We start from the raw sequence: 23,050 nt of genomic DNA on the forward strand, positions 1-23,050 counted from the left end.
TAGCATTGCTAGATGGGGATCATTCAAGGAAGTCACTACAACACACCTGTATTATACATGAGTACTGAAAATTGTGTTTACTGCTGCTCCAAAGCTACAACATAATATCTAGGTTTTTTCTATTATGTATTAAATATTTCTCAAAATTAATTTAACTTATGATTTATCTATTTTTTTACTCTTACATATTGGGCAATGGTCCTGGATCTTTTCTACAAATGTAATGCTCAATTTAGTCTCTTTGTAACGTAGATTAACTTTTCTCCTTCAAAAGATGAAACAATTGGAAAGGCTGCTTATTTCTATGTTACAATTAAAAAATACATTTTAACAAACTTTTTTTTTTAGGTGAAAGGGAAAGAGTCAGGTAAAATGTATCTATGTATCTTTCATCAAAAGGTGAAATAAAATTTTTTGCAGCCTACAGATAGACAAAACTTGATTTTTGCTAGAAATTTTCAGAAAAAGTGACAGAGCTTAGGGGTCTCAAACAAAGGAAATACGTAGAAAGTTTTTGCTTTCATGTATATTCAGACAGAACCTCAATTATAAATAAAACTTAATTTTCAATGTCATAGAAATAGTTCAATGTTACATTAACTGAACCACTGCATTTCTGCTAAGATATGATTAAATTTGAGGGATTAAAACTGTAAAAATTAAGCAGAGAAAGTATTGGAAGAAATAAAAAGAAAAAAAAAAACAAACTAAAGAAAATAATAAGGAAAAAAAACCATGAAGGTTTGAAAGCTGTACTTAACTACAGCAATAACACTTGAAAGGAGAGAGGAAATTTTAGAAGGTCATTTGCAGAGGAACTGGTTGAGTAATACATGATCAAAGATAAGAGAAAAGGCAAGGTATAAAATATGAAGTCAGTGCGATTGCCAAGATTGCAGAAGGCTGCTACAGTATATGAAAATCTAATGAGGAAGCCTTAAGTAGTGTAATGCATAGAAAACTGCACAAGGCTATACAAGAAACGTTTGAGTGGGCACTCCAACACAAAACTTTAAATGAGGAAGTAAGATGGCCTCCTAGGAGAGGATGAGGACTATCTATCACCTGATGAAACAGACATTGCCTAAAACATAAATGAACTGTTTCACTATTCACAAAGGGGGTGGAGAGAGGGAGGAATGTAAGATATATATTTTGTAAGGGAGAAAGAAAATATAGACTTATGTCAGAACAGGGATCAAGAAATTAGTACATCTGAAGACTGACAAGACTCCAGGGGCAGTTGTACGTGATCCATCCCAGATTTCGGAAGGACATGACAAAGTAAATATGGGAACCTTCAGTGGATATATTCCAAACCTCTCTGGAAAAGTAGAGGTATGAGGGACTTGAGAGAAGGTAACACAGTACTGATATTTGAGAAGGGATCGAGGAGACATCTATGAAAAATACAGACACGCAGTCGTGACTTTGGCAGTAGGGAACTTATGGGAAAAACTAAATTACAGGACAGAAAGGGGAACACCTGGAAAGTTACAATTTAATTAAGGACAGTCAGCACAGATTCACACAAAACGAATCATGCCTAACAAATCAGATTTATTGAGGAAGTAACAGAAAGACCAGGCAAAGGTTAAGCCATGGACATAAGGAAAGCTTTTGATACAGAACTGCAGAAAAGGCTAAGCCTGCAAGGTAAGAAAGAACAAGACAAAGAGTAAACTACAGAGTAGATGGAGCACTGAAAAATGAGTTTAAGGGGAAGGATTGTGTGCATAACAGCTGACAGCCAGAGAACGCATGCTTCTGCAGCTACCCATATGTCTGAAATTGGAGTGAATCTGTGCTCTGAACAGAGGTCAAAGAATCCAGTCTGATGGGTTTTGATTTTGTACGTTAAGGAAAACAGCTCTCCTTACTTCCTTTAAGAGAAGAGGAATCTCATGGAGTTAAACTCATTCCTTCATTTCTGACTTTCAGCAGTTGTCTGGGCCAGCCCTAAAGAGATAGTCTATTCCCTTCTGTAGCACTGTATTTGCTATCCAGCAAAAATACGCAATGAGATGCATGGAGAATGCAAGGGCGATGAGTTTTACCAAAGATGCAGAGTCTGCGTTTGTGGTATATGCATGTAAGGAAGAATCAATACAAAACAGTTATAAAATTCTGAATGAAGTAAAAGGGGTTATTGTCCTTCCCCTCCTGAGAGCAGTCAGGTGGCCTCTCTACTTAAACAGTTTCCAGGTACAGTAGTGAGATGCAACAATGTCTTCTGACAGGGTTTTAAAACTCATCGCTTACCACATCATCTCTGTCTTCCCACTCGACCTCAGAAAGATCCACACTACTGTAGTTGGGCTTTCTTCGTTTCTTCCCCTCTTCATACTGGCATAAAAAAGGTGAAATATTTAGCACATCCTGTTTTATTTGCACAAAGATTTTGTATCAGAAGATTTTAAAAATTTGCTGGATGCATGCTGATCGTATGCAATACATGTAACAGTAGGTAGCTTAATTCATACAAAGTGCACCATGTTACTGCATAAATGTTGTCTGTGAACTAAAAACCTACATCATGCATGATTATTTGCATCACCTCTTGCCACGGTACAAAGCTTTTCTTGATGGACACACTGGGAAGTCAAAGTCGGCAGTTGTGCCACCTTCTTCCCACATGGAAAATACACGAGACCTTGATCTTGTAGTTTATGTCAAGTGTCTCAGACTAGCTCTTTCAGCTGCACAGGAAGTTATTTTATTACAACTGTATCAACAAAATGTTTACCCATTTCTCTTTAAACAAGATAATATGCAAGTCTTGGGAAGTATGGTGTTAACATTTGCTGATACTACATTTTATCTACAACTTCATGGGGGAAAAAGTAATATACTAATAATGATAATTTATAGTTTTTTATCACTAGTCACTGTTACACTGTAAATCGCACATTTAAAATAAACATTCTAGTGACAAATTGATTTGACACCGAGGTGTTTATAACGTAGGAAATTCTGCCCTCTGCTGAACATTCAAAATCAGAGAGCCTACTAGTGTAAGAACAAAAACCTTGCTCGGTGGAAGAAGAAAAAAGTATTTAGGAAGATCTGTGAATAAAGAACCTCATGGGTTAAGAAAAATTATGAGAAAATATTTGGGGAAAAAAAAATTGGGGAGAGGATCAGCATAATGTGAAATCTGGTCTTTTATCTTTTATGATGCATGTAAGTGGGAGGGAAAACCACAAGTCTTTCTATTAAGTATGACAGGAGACATTGGGATACTGTGAAAAATCCCCAAATTGCTTTTGTGACTCCCCAACAATAGCATCATAGAAGGACAGAAAATGTACCTGTAAGGCAGTGTATATAGTTGATTCTCCTCCCTCAGGGCAGGACCAACTATACCATAAACCAAACCTGTCAGTGCTTAAGACAGCCAATTCATCACTGGGGCCAGCGGTGCAGGAGCTTTCAATCATGTCCTGCAGATTACAGACAGACTAGAGAGGCCAAAGAAAAAACTCGCTCTCTGAGCTTTAAGAAGGTTATTCCCATCCTGACTTTTTCCTCTCTAAATTAAAAGATTCTCATGTGAATCCCACAGTCGCTTTTGTAGACCACAGTATTTAAAAATAGGCATGACAAAATCTTCCTGAAGAACAGCAAACTTTTAAAAATCTTGACTAGTGGATCACAATCACAGAGAGATTTTGAGATATTAGTAGCACTGTAAAGTTTCTTCTAGCACAGGCTTCACTGAGCCTCCTTAATTCTTGCTCATAATAACTTGGATACTCCAATTATTTCTACAGATGATTCTTTTGGGAAACTATGTGGGATAAAATCCTGAATCAATTCTCATTCCTCTTTTGAATAACAAAAAATCCTAGCAACTGTGTTGGTGTAAGTCTTAGACTAAGTTCTGAGGATTCACGCAGATAGGATTGAAAAGTACTTTCATGTGCTTTTCTTGCCCGTCTGCTAGAAGCCACCATTCCTGTAACAACAAGGTTATCTACTTCTGGGCTAATGCTATTCAACAGATGGGTAGAGAGATGTAAAGAATTTCTGCTTTCAGCACATGCTTATACACTAGACTGTGAATTCAAGCAGCTCAGTGCTACAACTAACTCTTGCTACGTGACAGCTCTGATAGCCAAAGAGATAACTATACCCAAATACTGAAGTACAAAATTTGCAGCCAATATAGTCTGAGATTTCACAAGAATAAAATATGAGAGGATAACGTCTAGTTCATTAGCAGGGCTTGATTTTTGTAGCTATGTTTTGCAAGCCTTTCATTATGGCTGCAGCTATATCAGTATTATCTTCAATCTTTACAAGGAGTAACTATATCTACTCTCTGTGGCTGCACCAATTAACCAAGCAAATCTTTGATCTGATTTAGTCATTCTAGTATAGAAATGGTTACAGTCAAGCTCTGAAATACTGAGAGCTGAAAAGTGTTACACAGAAGTTAGCTGGGATCATTTGAGTAGAGCAAACAGCTCCTGTACTGGTTCCAATGTTTAATTACATCCTTACAGATGTTGAAGAGCTTCTGGGCTATACTGCATTCTCAGACACATGTGCAAATCCTTACTTATGACAATAGGAGTTGATCTTGTGTGTCTGCCAGCAGAAGTAGGCTTCCAACATAAGGCAAACCATTTACATCATATTGATTATGGGGTTTGTATTTATTTTAATCATATAGATTCCACACCTTGCACTCAAAGAGCAAAAACAAAATCCAAAAGCAAGCAAATGAAGAACTGGATAAAACATGCAAAGTTCTGCAGCAAAGACAGAATTGGAAGCATTCACGTCTTAAAAATTCAGATAAGCAGAAACAAAGCCAAAATCCCAATGCTCAAGCAAGGGTTAGGCTCTATAAGCACTTGAAGGAACTGGAAGTGCAGTTCTTAAACACATTTAGGACAGGAACTAATACAGCATTGAGATGCCTAACCCCTCATTCAGCTCTTACACTTTAGGGGCTACTGTTGAATTGCCTACACAGGAATTCAATAGTTCAGAAAAGGATGGCAGAGAAAACAAAAACCAACTTCCAGCAAGGACGGGATACTAAAAAATAGCAGTTATTTGTACATCTGGGTAACGTTGCTTACAAATCTAATCTTCCTGAAGATATTACATTATTCCCAGCAGTAAATTTTCATACCTTCATACTTATGTAACTAGGGCCTAAAACATAAATGCAAGTAGACCAAATATAAAATACTTCATAACGCTACTGTTCAATTGGCCATTCTTCTCTAGCTTCTTTCTGGTTTTATTGCTCAACTAATTTCTTAGTAAAAGTTATTCATGGATATAGAAGCAACACCAGCTTTTAAAAATGGCATTCATCTATTTCTTTTTCTCTAGTAGCAAACCTAATCTAACTTTTTATCTCTGAGACTCCCGAGTGAAGTATAAAATACTGATTGAAGGCTGAAGCCAAACCCATCTGCAAGATTACTATAAAGCATTGAAACAAATTATTAAGGGACCCACTGGGAAAGATAGACACTGGGAGCTCTACCAAATTACTCTGATTTAAGTGCATGAGGAAAAGAGCTAGATTTAAACGGTGTGCTGTTAATCTACTTTGGCCAGTATAGAATGTGTGGTAACTTGGTTACTTGGTACTTGGTTACTTGGTAACTGTGGTTACTTGGGCCACAGCAACCCCATGCAACGCTGCAGGCTTGCGGAAGAGTGGCTGGAAAGCTGCCAGGCAGAGAAGGACGTGGGGGCGTTGGCTGACAGCCGCCTGAATATGAGCCAGCAGTGTGCCCAGGTGGCCAAGAAAGCCAATGGCATCCTGGCTTGTATCAGCAATAGCGTGGCCAGCAGGACTGGGGCAGTGATTGTCCCCTGTACTCGGCACTGGTGAGGCCGCACCTCGAATGCTGTGTTCAGTGTTGGGCCCCTCACTCCCAGAGAGACATGGAGGGGCTGGAGCGTGTCCAGAGAAGGGCAACGGAGCTGGGGAAGGGTCTGGAGCACAAGGCTGATGGGGAGCGGCTGAGGGACCTGGGGTTGTTCAGCCTGGAGAGAAGGAGGCTGAGGGGAGACCTCCTCGCTCTCCAAAACCACCTGAGAGGAGGCTTTAGAGAGGTGGGGTCGGTCTCTTCTCCCAGGTAACAAGTGATAGGATGAGAGGAAATGGCCTCCAGCTGGGCCAGGGGAGGTTTAGACTGGATATGAGGAAATTTTACTTCACTGAAGGGGTTATCAAGCACTGGAACAGGCTGCCCAGGGCAGTGGTGGAGTCCCCATCCCTGGAGGGATTTAAAAGCCGTTTGGATGAGGTGCTTAGGGACAGGGTGCAGTGGTGAGTTTGGTAGTGTTAGGTTTACGGTTGGACTCGATGATCTTAAAGGTCTTTTACAACCTATACAACTCTGTGATTCTGTGATTCTGTAATACTATATAGTAGTTAACCCCTGGAAAAAAAAAAAGATACCAAAAATTTTTAAATATCTAGACTACAATACAAGAATCTTTTAGTCTGTTCAAAACTACATGATAGCTCCGACATATTTTTGTTTGTGGAAAGAACACAGGAAATTATTTTGTTTGGTAATCAGAACGAGCTTTATCTTACTCAGTATCTTTCATTTGAGGCTTGGCCAAACTCTTACAGCACTGGATGATTCACACAACATGTGACGTGTACTGTTTAAAGACTGAATCACATTTTTTCACCACCCCATACACAACTATTTACATGTGCCATTATTAAACTCTTTGCTTTGATTTTTTATTTTTTTTATTTTTTTTTAACATGAGCAGTCCCAAACCATCTGCATTGAATACGACCTGCTACGTGTTTATAAAGTCAGAGTGTAGCAATCTGATCACAGAGGGAGCAAGCTACATCTTAACAGCTGCAAGCCTTGGGTCTAGGGTGACTGGACTTTCTCAGACGTGCTCCATCTGGATAATGGGGAGGTAGGAGAGAATAAGTTGCTGTGATAGCAGCCTTGGAACTGTCAAGAGATTTTAGCAAACTTGCTTAGCCACACTTGTGGAATCATCTGTGAGAAAATATTATAGCAAGAAAGTCTACTGAACAACAACCAAAAGGCTAGAGAGGTAAAATAATTTCACGGGAAAGCTCTTCCTTGCCAAACTACTATTCTACGCACAAAAGTAAGGAATCAGGAACAAAAAACACTCCTCCATTTTTAAGATGTAGCATCAATCAAGTTTCATCTTTTTGGATTAGTACTTCAAAATTAGGATAATGTATTAATCTAAACAGGATTTGAGAATGTCCCAAATTTTTTTGTTTAGAGGAGACGAACTTGAACATATGCAAATATGTTTTGCTGAGCTTGAATTCTACATAATTAAATACACAATACAATTGCGTGTGTAACTGTAACTTACATTAAGCCATCCTGTAAAGGTATGCTTGTCTACAAAGTTTGATAGGAAAGGTTGAATGAACAAATATCAGAGGAAAAGCATCATTAACTAAAATCACACACTTTTCCATGTAGTTTTAAATAAACAGACACAGACTGAATACACTGCCATTATTGCAATTCCCTGGTCTAGCCAGTTATTCAGCTTCCCTCTTCTCCAAGACGCTGGACACTAACGTTACCACTTAGTTATTGTCTAGCGCAGCTCTGACTGACACAATGCAAAGACTGCAGCTGCTTGAATGGAAGCTGCACTGAGCCTGACTTTACATGGGCACTGCGATGGCTGACACCGAGACCCCTACCAGCACAAACTGCTGCCGAGTCCCACTGTTCCTTACTGAGGTGACCGTGCAAGGGGACAGCTCAGTTTACGCTCACTTTAGGAGCAGTCCTTCAAATGCGTCTTCTTTGCTCTTCGCATAGAACAAGGCAGAGTATATTGCTGCTCCCTTTCCTGGCTGCAAAGGGGGGTACGTCCCTGGGTGAGGCACTTCTCCAAGAAGAGCCGTGCCACTCTGCTATATAAACATGCCCAGAAAGGAAGGGGAGGGGGCACTTCCTTCCTACTTTTCAGCAAGGATTGTAGTAATTCCAAACTGCAAATTCCTTTAAATATTAAGTCCTTCAACATTAGTCCATTAATAAAATAATACTTCTATGATAAAATGCTTAGAGTTTAAAGACTATGGGACAAAGACAAGATAATGGAAAATACAGAGGAAGGTTGTGAGAAGACGAGGGAAGAGATCACTTCAATAGACTGATTCATACTTTGACATTTAAAAAAACCCCAAAACCAAACAAAACCCGATAGTGAAAAATTCCCTTCTCTGCTTCACCTGTTTATCTAACATCACCCACAGTGACTGTGCTTTCGTTCATCATGCGCTACACAGCTCCAAAACATTCTGCCTGGGGATACATGTGAGGCAGCATCCTATCTCAATGTAAATCACTACTGCTTGGCTTTTAAGGTCTTTATTTCATCTGGATTTTTTTTTTCCTGCTCACATGATCCCGATTTGTCTTTTGTGATACTTTTATTTCATGATTTGCATCTAGTTTGCAGCCTCAAATGGTCTTTTATTGACCTGCACTTAATCTTGAATTTGTAGAACACTCATAGGTGTCCAGTCAAAACCAAAGTTGCTTTCTATACAAAGCTCCTTATTTTAATATTAAAAAAGGTAACATCTTGATTTTCTTCGGAAAATAGGAAGAGCAACTTCCCTTTCCAAAGAGAGACTTTCATGACAGCCTATTATTTAAGATATTAATCCAGAAGTTCCTAGGTTATGGTTGGCAGTAAAAACCAATTATTTTGGACTGATTTTTCATGCCAGATGGCAGTGAAAAACTGCCACACTATAAAATTTGTAGAAATACTGAAGAGAAAAGCTGACAACAGGAGCCATGTCATTTGCTAGGGAAAAGAGAATAATGCAATTCTGCATTTCCAGGCAGAGAAAAAGTAGCAGGAACAATTAGATGTACCATGTACACAGAAGAACCCTCTAGCAAAGTAATAGAAGAAAATCATTCTCATGCCATATGTATTTAAATTACTCTGTCTACTTACACTCATAACATGTGTTTGCATTACAAATGGTGCAGTAATGTTTAAACTGATGAAACAAAATATGGAAATATCCAAGGTGAGGTAAAAGCAAATACAAAAACCAGCTTTAAGTCACACACCTACAGACCGGACAAAGAGTACATCGGCTGAGCTCACATTTTCAGGTGGATTGCAGTTGATTAGCAATGCGACATGTATGTGATTTACTCCACTGAAAAAACCAACCTCTCTGTTTAGGATTTTATTTGCATTCTCAGGACCTTATCATTTGGGATTATGTAAAACTGGCAGCTGCTTATAATTATTTGGGGTTTGAGTAGAAATAATTAAAAACATCTGCCTTTATCTTAATACTACCAGACTTAAACCCATGAGCTTGGTTATACCTAACTTCAAAGCTGAAAGCAAAGAATAAAAGAAAGCTTCGCATATTGCTAACAAATTTTCCGTGATTCATTTATATGTACAACCAGTTATTCAACAGCCTTCAAACCTTTAATTATCTTTTAAATATATGTAATTTTGCACTTCTAATTAGATGGCAATTTAATGCTCTCACAGGGATTCAGATGGGCTGTCTTTTTTGAAATGTAAACTCCAATAGGAATAATCATTGGCATTCAAGTGATTGAATTCTTCAGTTATTTAAATGAACGTGAGGCATTTACACTGTTCAAATCATTTAAATATTCTGCTGTCAGCTACAGCTGTAGAGTTTTATGGAGTCGCTGAATAAAGCAAGGGTAAGTGTAGGTTATCTTACTTTCCAGGCGGGACTCCCCAGAGAGAAATGAGATTTGCTGCTTATGAAAGGCTAACATTGCTTAAGTGGGGCATTAACGTTTCCCCCGAGACTTGGATTTCTCTGTTTTTCTATATTAGGAGAACCAAATTTTCCCAGAATTTACAGCTACAAAAGACTTAATACTGATCTAGCAATCTTCAAATACTCCAGGTCTTCTAGCTTAATACGATATATCATGACAGTCAACATTCTAAGTTTAAAATGGTAACTTAGGCAGCCTTTTAGTAAGTTACCACCAATGGTGGTAAGTTAGCACCAATATATTTTGGTGAGGGTACTGCGATATAGACACGGGCTTTGATTTCTATGTGTAACTTTCCCTATTAAGACTGATCAAATTAAATAAAGATGTGCGTTATTTTAGAGAAAGCAATGCGTCAACTGAATTGATTTGCAGTGATAAAAAGAGCATTCACATATAGCCATTCAAAAAATCACCATTACTAGCCTTCCAGAGCTTATACTGAGAGTACGAATATACGCCTCAATCTTCTCAGAGATAGAGGATTTTGATTTAAACTCAGAAATATTACAAAATCCTGAGTCATCATGGATGTCATGAGATTAATTCATAAGTCATAACACATTCTTAATCTTGCATTTATCAAAAAAATGGTAGAATCTGAATAAAAGATGCAATCTGATTCCCTAACATATGCATTTGTCTTTAAATGCATATTTTCTGTAACTAAGGAACTTGAGCTCCTTGTTCAGGAACTTCGAGTATTCTACCCTAAATTAACCTAATAATTACTGAAAACAAACCCCCTCTTTACTCCCTGGACAAAAATACAAATTCCATTGCCAACTACGAATCCGAAAAGATTCTCAAAATCTGCTAGCAATCTTGCTATTATTCCTTGAAAACCACACAAATATTAGGACTGAGAGGCAACAGCACAAACCCTAACACGGGGTGGGATTCACGGAGGTGCCGGTCTGACCATGGCAGACACTTTCAGCGGCACCCACCACACTTCCCTACGAAAGCAGTTTTCCTCTGGCACCAGCCTTTACCAGACTACACAATGACAGTCACAGCGACGAGTCACCAGCCACAATTAATATGGTGGTTGGTTTTAAGTGCATGTAAAAAGTATGTATCGCTTGTTTATTACTCTTCCTTTACATTCAGTAGGCTCCTTCCTTTGGGAAACCGTAACATCATCATGACATATTTTGCATTTTAAAATTTCATGGAGTGACACCTAGCACGCTGCAAGCGCGGACAGGATCCTGAGGAGCGAGCGATTAAATCCGACGTAGCTGTTGCGGAGAAAACCTCTGTCCTCACGCGCACATTTCAAGCACGTGTAAGGAGCCTGGGAAACCAAGTTACTGCCTTGAAAATCTCAAAATTCACTTTTGAACTCCCAGACTATTCATTTTTTTCTAAACAGTAAGTCGTGGCTTTAAACTAAATGTAAAATTCAAAATTATACCACACAATTTAAAATATTCTCTTGTGGAAAATACAACACTACTCTGTAAAAATACAGACTTTTAATCAAAATGCAGCATATAGGAGCATCCTGATACAACAACGCCAAAAAAATTTAAATATTATTACCGTCGGCTCCAGTGAGTTACCGCTGGAGTGCTTTGGGGGGGAGAGGCACCCTACACAGGGGCAAGGCGTGGAAACGTTCAGAACGCGCCCCCCCGCCGGGCGACTGAGGCAGAACAGGCCCTGGGGCAGAGCAGGAAGGCGGCAGAGCCGCCTCTGCACCCGCCTCCCGCCTGAGGGGAGCTCCGCGCCCACCCGCCACGGCCGCCACAGCCGCCACAGCCGCCACGGCCGCCCGCGCTCCCGACCGCCCGCGGGCCGCTGCCACCCCGCCCGCCGGGGCAGCCGCCCGCGCGGTGCTGGGGCGCCACCGCATGGCGCCTGCTCCGCAGCGCAGCCGCCGGCCGCGCCCGCCGCTCCGCCCGCTCCGCCCGCTCCGCCCGCTCCGCCGGGGAGGCCGCCCGGCCCGGGGGACGCCGCCCGCCGCCGGGGAGGCCGCCCGGCCCGGGGGACGCCGCCGAGGGCGCGGCCTCGGCAGGGCTGGGAAGGCCGCGGACAGGACGGCCGGTGACGGCTGGGAGAAAGGGGTGGCACGGCCTAGGGCGGCTTGGGGAAGAAAGGGGCAGCAGAAGGAAGGGCGATGAAGTGGGAGTTTCTGTGTGGGGGAAACATACGGGGAACGGACGCTCAAACGTTCCATTGGCGAGGCCTCACAAGCTCTCTCTTTTTACTCTCCAAAAGGAATTTCCAAGGGATTCCTTATTCCTTGCATGTAATGATTTATTACGTCGTTTGTCAAGACTCGTCGCTCTAGTGGTGTCTTTTAGAGAGGAATGTCACGAAAAGCTCTTCCCGGTCCCTCTGTGGCAACCGTGTCACCCGTGAAAACTTCCCGCCAGCGCTGAGCTGGAAGTCTGGGGGCTACTCCAGCAACTGTCGTAACCCTCTGCAAGTACCTTCTGAGTATCTGGAAAGTTCTTTCCTCTTCGTCCTTCAATTACTCCCACCAGCTGCCCATGCACACGCAACCAGCCATCCGAACTGACAGCCAAGTTTATTAAAAAAAAAAGCAGAAGAAACAGGAGAGGAAATCTCCAAGAACAACATTTTTTAAACATAAACCCAATAGGATAATCAGCACAAAAATGCAGCTAGCTTAATGATTAAATGTACCGGTCAGCGTAAGATAAGAATCTGGTGCAACAGGAAGCACTCTTCCTCAGCGACTGTTTGCTATCCTGTCTGCCGCGCAGGGTCCCGTAAGGCAATTCCTGACAAAGCAGCATGTCGGCTTCAGAACTAACAGATACGGCCGCTGGGGTTAGTAACTCGGGAGTCGAGTAATAGTCTAGCTTTACATCGCCACAGGAAAATACAACGGCAATGTAAACCAGCGTGGATCGAGTCAGTAATCAATGTAACCTGGCTGTAAACTCTAACCCACCCAAAGGATTTTAGATAGCATCTTTGGTGAACTGTCTAATTCCAGCCCTACGTGCCTATTTTCGCATACTTACTGCCACACATTTCATGGAATGTTTTGCCACTAGTTACAACGGTATCAGGATTCGGCCTGCAATATCAATCTAAGGGCCCAGGCCAGCAATCACTTCACTCTCAAAAACTCCACTGAAGTCAACAGAAGACTCCCATTACGCACTGCTGACAGAACCCAGAGGTAGAAATGACTCTTCCAAAAAAATGAAATGAACAGACCGTGAATATATCACAACGAGCTCCCTGTAGTTGACAACTTATGGGCCACTGCCCAACATTTTGATTTTAAAAAGAGAAACTGTTATATAAGGTAATGAAATAAGTGCCTTCAGGATGTATACTGGGGTGAGGGATAGTAACCAAACCCCACCTTTTGCCTCATTAAAACACGCTGCCACCACAGAAATAAGGAAAGAGGGTAACACCCTTTGTCAGTCTAACTTAAAGCTATCCACTGTTCCTGGATTTCAGTACCTTCTGTTTATTAAAATGTCTATTCTTTAACGAATAAGTACTAATATTTTTGAAGGAGGTAATTTGCCAGAAGAAAAAGGGCCAGTACAGCAAATGCATGTGTTGTCAAACTCTTCCGATGTAGATGGGGAACTTTCAAATACCTATTCCTATGGCTTGCGAATACAGGCTGTCAGATGTACCTGTTACCTGAAGATTTCAAAGGCATTTTTAGGAATGAAGAGCAAAGTCATGATTTTAGTATTATGAAAATTGGGGAATGCTATAAAAAAACAATGCATTTATATCCAATTTAGACTGGGATATTAAAAAAAACCACATGGACTTTAATACATACAGAGATAAAATATTCTGAAGGTAGTGGCCAGTCACAAACTAAAACCAAGCCCCTGTCACATTTTCCATTGCAACAGCTACAAATTTTGAAGACGTCTCCCCACACTGGCATTTCCCCCCCAAAAAAAGTTTCATATAAAAAGTTTACATTAAAGCACAACATCTGTTTCAGCATTTTAACCACTGAGGTGAATTAACATAACTAGTCTAATATAGATTTTCAAATAGCGAATTGTAGGAAAAGATACAGAATGCTATGACAGTCAAATTTTAGATCTAGTCAGTGTGCTTGTAACTTTGGTTCTCTTAAGCAATTTTTAGGTTATGTCTGTGGTGCAGCTGGATGTGAGATAAAGGAAAATTACACAAATAGTCCCTTGACACGGACAGGCTAGCTGAGGTAACAAAGCAGTGAAGATGCAGCAGAAGAGACCTGAAGGTGCATTAAAAATCTGTGTATACAGTCCAGCGGCTCTAAGGAGGTTTTGGACAGCCCCTATTACTGCCTCTTCTCTGCTACGGTTACCAAATAAAGCTCAGCGGGCAATCACAGTCAGAGAAGGAAAGAACATGGGAGAACGGATAAACAAGAGGTCAGAAAAATACAGAGAACATGACAAGAAAATGCCGAAATGCAGACATTACAGCAAGACTAAAAATACTGGTTGCTTATTGTGATGGGAAGATTCAATGAGATAGATAACAATCACAAATGATTACACAAAGTAAGAAATGGAAGAGAAAAAATAGATCAGGAGCTTCTGCTTTCCATATTCACAATATAAGAACTACTTCTAATGAAATTTAAAAATCTAACTCCAAATAAAAACTGTGCATAAAATGGTTACAATATGAAAAATCACTGCTATGAGAAGTCAAGCAGACTGACAAAAATGAGTATGTTACTATGGATAACAGAAGTATCCACTCTAATAAGGCTTAATGTTAAAATGTCAGAACCAAATGTTTATGAGCAGAAGCCTGTCTGAAACTCTTAGAAGTTACACTGACTGCTGCGAGATTTTTCACATCCTCTTACTCAGCTCCTGCATCTTCCTCAGGAACAATCTCTCAGTCTCAGGACACTGCTGGAAATGAGATTCTGGACTAGGTGGGTCTGGGTCTGGTGCATCAATCTCATAAAGCCTACACTTCCGTACTTCTCAGGGATGCAATGTCGTGTAGAGACAAAACACATTGTGACTGAGGGGTGAAATGCTCCAGTATCGATTTAAAGTTTTCTATCTTCCTGAAGAGTAAACTGCTTCTACTGAGGCTGGAAGTTTTTTGCTCCCTAATATTTATATATTTGGGTAGCAGGGGTCCTAATTCCCATAAAACAAGATACAAATTCATCATTATGAGAAATCATCTGTGGGAAGTGTAGAGGTGAAAAAAAAAAGGTCACTGGAGCATGTTAATTTAACTGACTGGGGTCTGAGCCGTCTATACCTGGATATATAGCTTTAGTGACTCACCACTGGAATGGTAAAAAAGCCAATGGGATAATTTGCAAGAGCCATTTCTGAGAACTGTACTGCTTACTGGTCAGTCATTTGCCCAAGTCTCTACAGGTATTGTCTTCTTTTCCACAGCTGTGAAAAATTCTACCAGAATCTACCAATCTACCACAAATTCATCCAGAATCACGGGTGATATTCTTAGAAGAAAAATGACAATTAAACCGTTTATTTCAAAATTCCTTCCAAGATACTGTAATGTCTGCTTTGCCATTAGATTGTCTGTCCATTTTACAGTGAAGTTACTGAGAAAATGTTTTTCCATTCCCCCATGGAAGTCCCTCTGTTGAACTTTTCATAAGCTCTACTCCAGTTAAAAAATAAATGGGGAAACAGTAAGTGCCAATACAAATGTTAATTAAGGGCGTAATTCCTAGCCCAAATCTTAGAAAGACAAATTCTTTTGCTGAATGGAAACATCAGATATGCTAATGACTTAATAAATCATGCTTTTCAATAATTTTATATGAAATGATCCATCCAATTAATATTTGCTTTCTACTAAAATATTGTTGAAATCAGACATTACTTGAAGCGCCTGCTTGAGAAATACATATGGCATCCATGTGCATACAGCAGTGGAATTATTCATACCGATGCTTTGCTAAGAGTTGATAGTGATGGAACACTTGCAAGTGCTGTTCCTAAACAATGATGCAATCAAGAATGTACCGGTTCTCTGGGGTGTAAAGTTGATAAACATTTGCATAACAGGCACTTCTATTTTTCTTGCTGTGATTAATGCAAACAAGATGATAAGGGAAACTGAAGGTAAAATTTGCTGCAATTTCTCTCTTAGTACAAAAATCCCTTGTGCCCCTACTTTGCTTAAGAATATGCGTTATTGAAATTTCTGTGCATATATTAAATTAGCTTTAACACTTTAACATGACAAATAGGGGTTATTATGTAGCAATAGAGCATTCCGGCATTCCGTTTCAATGTAAAATGAACATAATTACAGCAATTTTTGGCTTTGCCATTTTGCAGTAAGGGAGGCCTGCATCTTTTGCAGACACAACTTGTATATTTATTTTCCTTGACTTTTTTCATGCTAACCTTTGTTTCCAGAGGTAAATTTACCAAGAATTATAATGTGTTATAAAGCAATATAAAGTAACCAGTCTGTTGTATTTAATTTTTTAGTGAATATTACATTATTCACACTAAAAGAAAAACAAGTGCAACATATATAGCTAAATAAAATAGATCAGTAAATAGTATTCTTACCAAAGGCCTAAGTTCTGGATGAGTCAAAATATATCCGTTGTTTGTAATTGCAAAAGCATATCCATGAATACCTAACTGTAAGAGTAAATGAGAAAGAAATACTAATTAGCATGGTCTCCAGTAAATTCGTAAACAAAAATCAGGCAAGAATTTCGTTATCCAGGGCTTAAAGCCGGCATTCATAACCCTTAACCACATAGTGTTTCATTAGAGCCTATGCAAAGCTCTGATCCTTGACATTTTGTGAAAATGAGAACCTGTCATTGTGATGAATTCAGCATATAGCACAATTTTAAAATGTCACACGCTTTGCTATCTAGGGCACTTATTTCTACGTGCTTTGGAGTGAACTAGATACACACACATAGGAGACACCGGAGCACGGGGCATACGCCATAGCACGTGCCAAAGCAAAGGGCTACTGGAATGTAGTCAATTCGCATGTTCCCAGGAGCGGCTAGGTCCAGCTTACTTCACTCGCTCAAGACATGTTGTAAAAGAATCATTTAAATCAGTGGTACTGAATGTACAGTATAGTCAGCAGGCGGTGGCCTGTCATATCTGATATTTACATCTTCCAGTCTGAAAGGCATTTTACCTCTCTGTTAATTCAAGTTCTTCTGGAGCCCCAGAAGGCGTATTTCTACTAAAGAAACTCCTGTAAGTTTACATATTTGTACCGAGTAGAACTATGGGAGATCATTTGAGAGCAGTGAAATGCTTTTTCAGGCCTAACGGTATATGCAATCAAATTTAGCACTGCACTTACTTAAATAACAACGCTACTCTTTTAACAATGTGCCTGTTGATTATATGCCTAGTTGATTGCACCCACTTTATGCAGTAAATGTACCTTCACATCATTCACGTGGTCATTCAAACATCCCTTCTTAGCTTAAACTTGCTGCTAACGTAGAATCTTTCTGCAGCTTCAGTATGTAAGTTTACCGTGCAAAGAGTACATCTCGCTATACTTTCTCAACCATTTTTTTTCAATTCTGAAGTAACGTAATATAACAACCCATATATCTTTATTTAAGCATCTTGATGCACTGAGGTATTAAAAACCAACCAACCAAACAAAAAAACCAAACCCAAAACTCCAGAACTATCTTGCTTTGGTATTTACTTTACATTTCTCACTACTAAAAACCTTTTTATTTTACTTCAGTACATTCTTAAATGCTTTGCTGAAGTGGGTCCTTAGGAATTTGTCTGGCATAAAGCAACGTGACCAAGGTTGACAAGTCAGAATCATTTCTAGGAGGCAAGGAGGACAGCAAGTCTGTTGGCTTCTGTAATTTTCTGGAAATATAAACCAGAGTATGATATTATGGCAAGGTCATAGAGAAAACATACCAGGTAGATTTATACCGTCTCTCTGTGAATGATTGTGTATGGTCCAATGTATCTGCCATATAGAAGATTGTTTCATAAATTAGCGGTTTTCCTAAAGCAATAAACTTCAGTGAAAGTAATAGAAGGTGATATGTTCTTGGCATCTCTTCATAAAGGAGGGATAACCAAAATAATAACAGTGGACATATTTTACCTATTATAGTATGACAAGTGAACTAGCTGTTGGCTAAGTATCAGATCTCAAGTGTAATTGTCTGTGTTGATAACTGCAGAATGACATCCGAGCAATGGAAGTCAGGTAGGGAAACAAATGTGGGTGGTACACTTCACAGGAAAAAAATACTTGCCTGTTTGAAGCATACCCAGACTCCAAGGGTAGTATTTTATTGTGTGTTGTGCAATACGTGAAACTGCACACTCTCTGCACTTAAAATGCTTTGGTTTGAGAGCTCTACCACTTACAGCAGTATTGCCATTTTAAACCTTGAACTCTGTGTCTAAATTACAGATTCAGAAACGAAAAAACTTCTTCTAACTGCTGTAAAATGCCACATGAAAACTAAGTATTACTAAATCCAACCCTGCCTTATTCAGGAGAAACTGCCACTGACATCTGGGGAAGTTTAGTCTAGATAATGACTGCTGAAAATAGCTTATTGTTATTATTCATCTTCCTCGGCATAAAATCCACCTCATCCAAGCTGTGAGAATTCCAGGTCAGCAGAATTCTATTTCCAACCAATCATTTTATATCCCTGTGTGAATTTTATTTCACATGCTGCCTCTACAGGAATGGGTCCCAGGGGTGATTATGGTCTTGCAATTGCATGGTCTTTTCACTGTTCAGAAATGTTTATGGTATGTGAGACTGGAAGTTATAACTCAAGTGATTTCACTAACCTAACTGTATTGCATGATATTGGTGCCTCCTGTAATAATCCTCTCTTGCATTACATCCTGCAATATAAAATGTACCTTTAAATAAAAAGCCTAATATTCAGAAAGAGGATCGTATATTACTTCCACAGAAAACTAAGTCTTAAAAAATACAGTATCATATGACAAAACCAGAAATGTTCATTTTCCTGCCTATCTTCTCCTTTTCTGAATCCCTCTAACTCTGCTGCAATACCTGCTACTCAGGCCCCACGCTCCAGGTTCTTGTATCCGGACCACGTCCAGATCTTACAGATGACTTCTGAACAACATCGCTGTGATACGGCCTTTTCTGTCCAGCCATGCACAGCCAGGCTTTCGCTGCTGCAGTTACTACACGATTGTTCTTCCTTCTCATTACAAATGAAACTTGCTCGACCCATAGCTCCTTAGAAGGCTGCTCCAAAGATTGTTTCCATTGCTCCCGATTTTGCAAAGGAGCAAATTTTTGCTCCTTTCTCTTCTACCTTCTACTGATTCTGCATTTCTGCATACAAAAAAGTGTAATGGAAGTTGCAGTAAACTAACTTGGGTGGTTAGTGCGCTGGGACTGTTCTCTGTTGTCTACCCTGACAGCAACGTCTCGGTTCACTCTGTTCTGATATCGGTGTCTGTTCTGGTATCTCTTCCCATAGTCTGCAAACTTCTTTCCAGCTGGGACAGCCTTTCTGTTCTGTTTGCCCAGCATCTAGCCTAGAGGAACCCACGTCCCAGGAAATTACTCCAATACACCTTATCAACATTATTGCCAGTATTTTATGCATTATTTTTATCAAATTCTCATTTAATTTAAACTTTCCAGTTACTGCATATTGATCTACAAAATCATTTGGTAATTGCTCATGTATTCAAATTAGAATTCAAATCGAGAGGAGGATTTTTTTTCCTCCTAACTAGAATTATCTACAAAAACACGGAGGAACATTCAAAGGCACTCACAAGTCAGCTTATTCCTCCACCCTCTTAGAAGTCAGTACATGAGAGCACGGCAGCCAGTTAAGAGGAAAGTGTGATGTACAAATTTCTGCTCAGTACAGGTACGTGTCAAAATGCAGCTATTGCAATAGCTGGCCTCTTTAGTAAAGGCTGTCTACGGTACTGTGTTACGTGCTTATTTGTCTTGCAAAAAAATTCCGCTAGGAATTAACTGGAAAACATTCATTTAATTTTAATTTGTGAATAAAACAGCACTACAGTAAAGCATTTCAGACATAGAGAAGTAGTGAAATACTGAAGTATTGCATCAAATTTAAATGAAAAGTAATTATATCTTTGCATTTGCCTGAAGCCTACTTTTACTGAGTTACAAACATTTCACAATAGATGATGTGCATGAAATTGTGAAAACTTTTATGATAATTATTTTTTAAGAATTGTATAGTATGTCTCTGACTTTGGAAAACTAAGTAGAGGGAAATATCTAGCAAATACGGGGTAGGAGAGAAGGAACCACTCGTCTGGTTAGGCAGGATCTTGTTCAAGTTCCTGAAATGTGCCACTTGCTTTAATTCATGGAGACGACTAATCTGGGACGTGGAATTGGGACAGGAAGTGCTACACACGGGCAGGAAGCCTAAAGCCATGTTAAGGATAGATTTTCATATGGTTTTCATACAAAGTTATGCGAATTTTCAGCATGAATTTCATTCTGGTTATATTGTGTGGTTGAATCATTTCATTGATTTTATTACGGACAATACTTAATATTACCTTCTAGAGCACACTGTGATCTGCAAAAATGTGAAGATCAAGCCATATATTAATTTTGGTATTAAAAACTGCACTTGATCTCAGCACCAATGACATTTAGCCATCAGACACTACAGAGCTAAAATTCCTGAGGGAAATGAGTGAAATAATGGAGCTACATCAGTATAAGCAATATTAACGTGCTAAATAAATGATGTTATAGTATAGATATTATACTGAGTGGAAAGGACATACTATCATTTGTCTATTACCTTGTATTTTGGAATAGTTTTTAAAAGCTCTTTAACTGGAACATCTGTGCCAACTACTCCCAGAAGAATCCCTTTAGATCTCTGAAAAGAACAATAAAAGATGCACTTGGAACCACAATAATGAACATTCTCACCGCTCATTTCACATTGCAGCTACTCTGCAGAAGTGAAGAGATTACAGACAATTATTTTAAAAGTGGGGAAAGCAGACACTGGTGCAAGTCATCTGATCAAATAGTCATTTAAGCAATAATATTGCTCTTTTCTACTTTATCTGCAGTTCACATAGAAAAGGCATGCAAACTCTTGATAGCTGTTGAGTCCCGCAACAGAAAACTTCCTCATGCAAAATAGTTTTTGAATTCAAAACTACTGTTGAAAATGTTACTCCCTTCTTTCCCAATTTCTCCTGCTGTTTGATAAACAAAAGAGGAAGATTAAGCATTAAGGGGAAAGTACATGTAATTTTTTTAATAACCTGTTAAATTAGTAAAGATAAACAGATATATACATAATACACATATGACTAATTAAATTCTGCATCTATGAAATAGAGGCATATCAGTGCCAAGAAGAAAAGGATATAGATTATTTGCTGTAAAAAAGGTAATATAGGAGTAAGAAAACCCTAAGGCCTAGCGTCACCGGAGATTTTCTCTTAGACATCGGGTTTCCTTATTTTACTATGGTTTCTAGAGTATAGTTATTTGGGATTATTTGTCCACATTTTTATGCTAACAAAGGGATACTAACTGCAGACAAAAGAAGAAGAGAAGAAGAATTTTTAGAGTAGGCTAAAATCTTAGTAGGTCCCTGAAAGCCACTTGGCTGCAGTCACCCCATTATCACACGACAGAAATAGTCCGAGTACTTACAGTCTCATTTTGCTTACTGAATACTGGCATGGCGACAGTTGTCATCAACACCAATCCCTGATCATCAGCAAGCTATATTTGAAAAAGAAACATTATGTCTAAGAACTAAGGAACAATTACAGACACGCGATTGCATTTTTCAGTTACATTCTCTTCGTTTTAAATGAGATAAGGCAATTTCTCTACATGGCGCTTGTGCAGTTAGACTCGCAGTCAGTGCAGCCCAGCCCAGCCCCGGCCCCCCTCAGCTCTACCAGCTCTGCCCACCCCACCATCTGCACTGGCAGGAAGGACGGCTCATCTCCATTCCTACTGCAGTGTCCCACGAGAGGTACGAAGGGGCTGAAATGTGGATTGTGGAAGCAGCATGTGCGGTAGCAAAGCAGCTGGAGCTCTGTTCTACATCTTTCCCAGTGTCAGCTCTGCCAACATTGCCTCAGGCTATTTTCTCCCAGCAAGGAACAAGAGGTCATGAGTCGCATGCACTTTGTCCCGGTCCAGACTGAGATCTCATCAGCTAACACAGCGGCAGAAAGGATGACAGCCAGTTAGGATCCCAGGAGCATCTTTGCTCCATCCGGTTTCAGTTTGCTGGACAAAGAGGTGGCATGAAGCATTAGCTGAGTCTGCACATCAGGTTCAACATATTTCTTCAACTGAGGGAGAAAACAGATCTCCTGACCTTGGTTCCATTCAAGAGAAACATGTAGAATGCTTATCATTGGCCCCAGGAGAGTGCCATTGCTCAGACTATCGTCTCTTCACGCCCGCTGGCCAGACTACATCCTTGCCGTAAGGCAAAGGCTAACCGTGGTGCTCAGGACGAGCGCTGCTCGGGGTGCCTGTAGACCTGCCCCGTCTGCCTGTGCCAGAGAACTCAAGCAGGAAGCTGGGAGTTACTGTTAAACTCTTGCTGCCCCTCTAATTTGGGAAGGTGCTTAAAGTTGAAGAGGCTTACCCAACATTTAAAAGCGTGACATATCCAGTTATAATCACAACTGGAGATTTTGTAGAACGCAGTTAAGTCTGCTTTGTTGCACCTGCGTTTAGCCAAATGGACGAGGCAATAGAGACGATCTTCCTGAGAAATACTGTAGGTGACAGTCATTGCAACTGTGATATTCTGCTACTACCCCTACATCAGTATCACATTTTCTGTACTCAGGCAGTATTCCTAATACATTTTTTTGAGAATTGCTGCAATTTCGATTTTTTGTTAACCAAGCTTTTGTTATTAATGAGGCGACAGCTATCAGCTCCCCAGATTTCCAGAACAGAAGTCATATATTATGACCAAGATATTTTATGAAGCATGTTTCACCTTAACAAATCAGACAAAATCTAGAACATTACATGTCTTGCAGCTCCCAGTCTGCTTCAGGAGGTTTCAGTTTCCCAAACAAGTATATTTCCTGGAGCATGGCACTATCTCACGGTGAGGAGGAGTGTTTGCAGACATCAGACAGGAACACAAATGGGGTTTAGGATGAAGGAGGTTTACATCTGATAAGGAATCAATAGGGACATGAGGTGGAACCAACTTATGACCACGTTTGCTTTTTTTG

General features: G+C 39.8%; 1 protein-coding gene across 1 annotated transcript in view; it reads right to left on the reverse strand.

Moving 5' to 3' along the window:
• Positions 1–23,050, reverse strand: part of CACNA2D3 (calcium voltage-gated channel auxiliary subunit alpha2delta 3) — a 478,745-nt gene that overhangs the window by 104,081 nt on the left and 351,614 nt on the right. Inside the window, exons 15-18 of the mRNA XM_072876518.1 lie at positions 21,486–21,557; positions 20,611–20,691; positions 16,355–16,429; positions 2,263–2,346 (exon numbers count right to left, since the gene is read on the reverse strand). Of these exons, the coding sequence (XP_072732619.1) occupies positions 2,263–2,346; positions 16,355–16,429; positions 20,611–20,691; positions 21,486–21,557 (312 nt within the window). The remainder of the gene's footprint in view (positions 1–2,262; positions 2,347–16,354; positions 16,430–20,610; positions 20,692–21,485; positions 21,558–23,050) is intronic.

Source organism: Ciconia boyciana, chromosome 11 (genome assembly GCF_034638445.1).
Source record: "Ciconia boyciana chromosome 11, ASM3463844v1, whole genome shotgun sequence".
NCBI lineage: Eukaryota > Metazoa > Chordata > Aves > Ciconiiformes > Ciconiidae > Ciconia > Ciconia boyciana.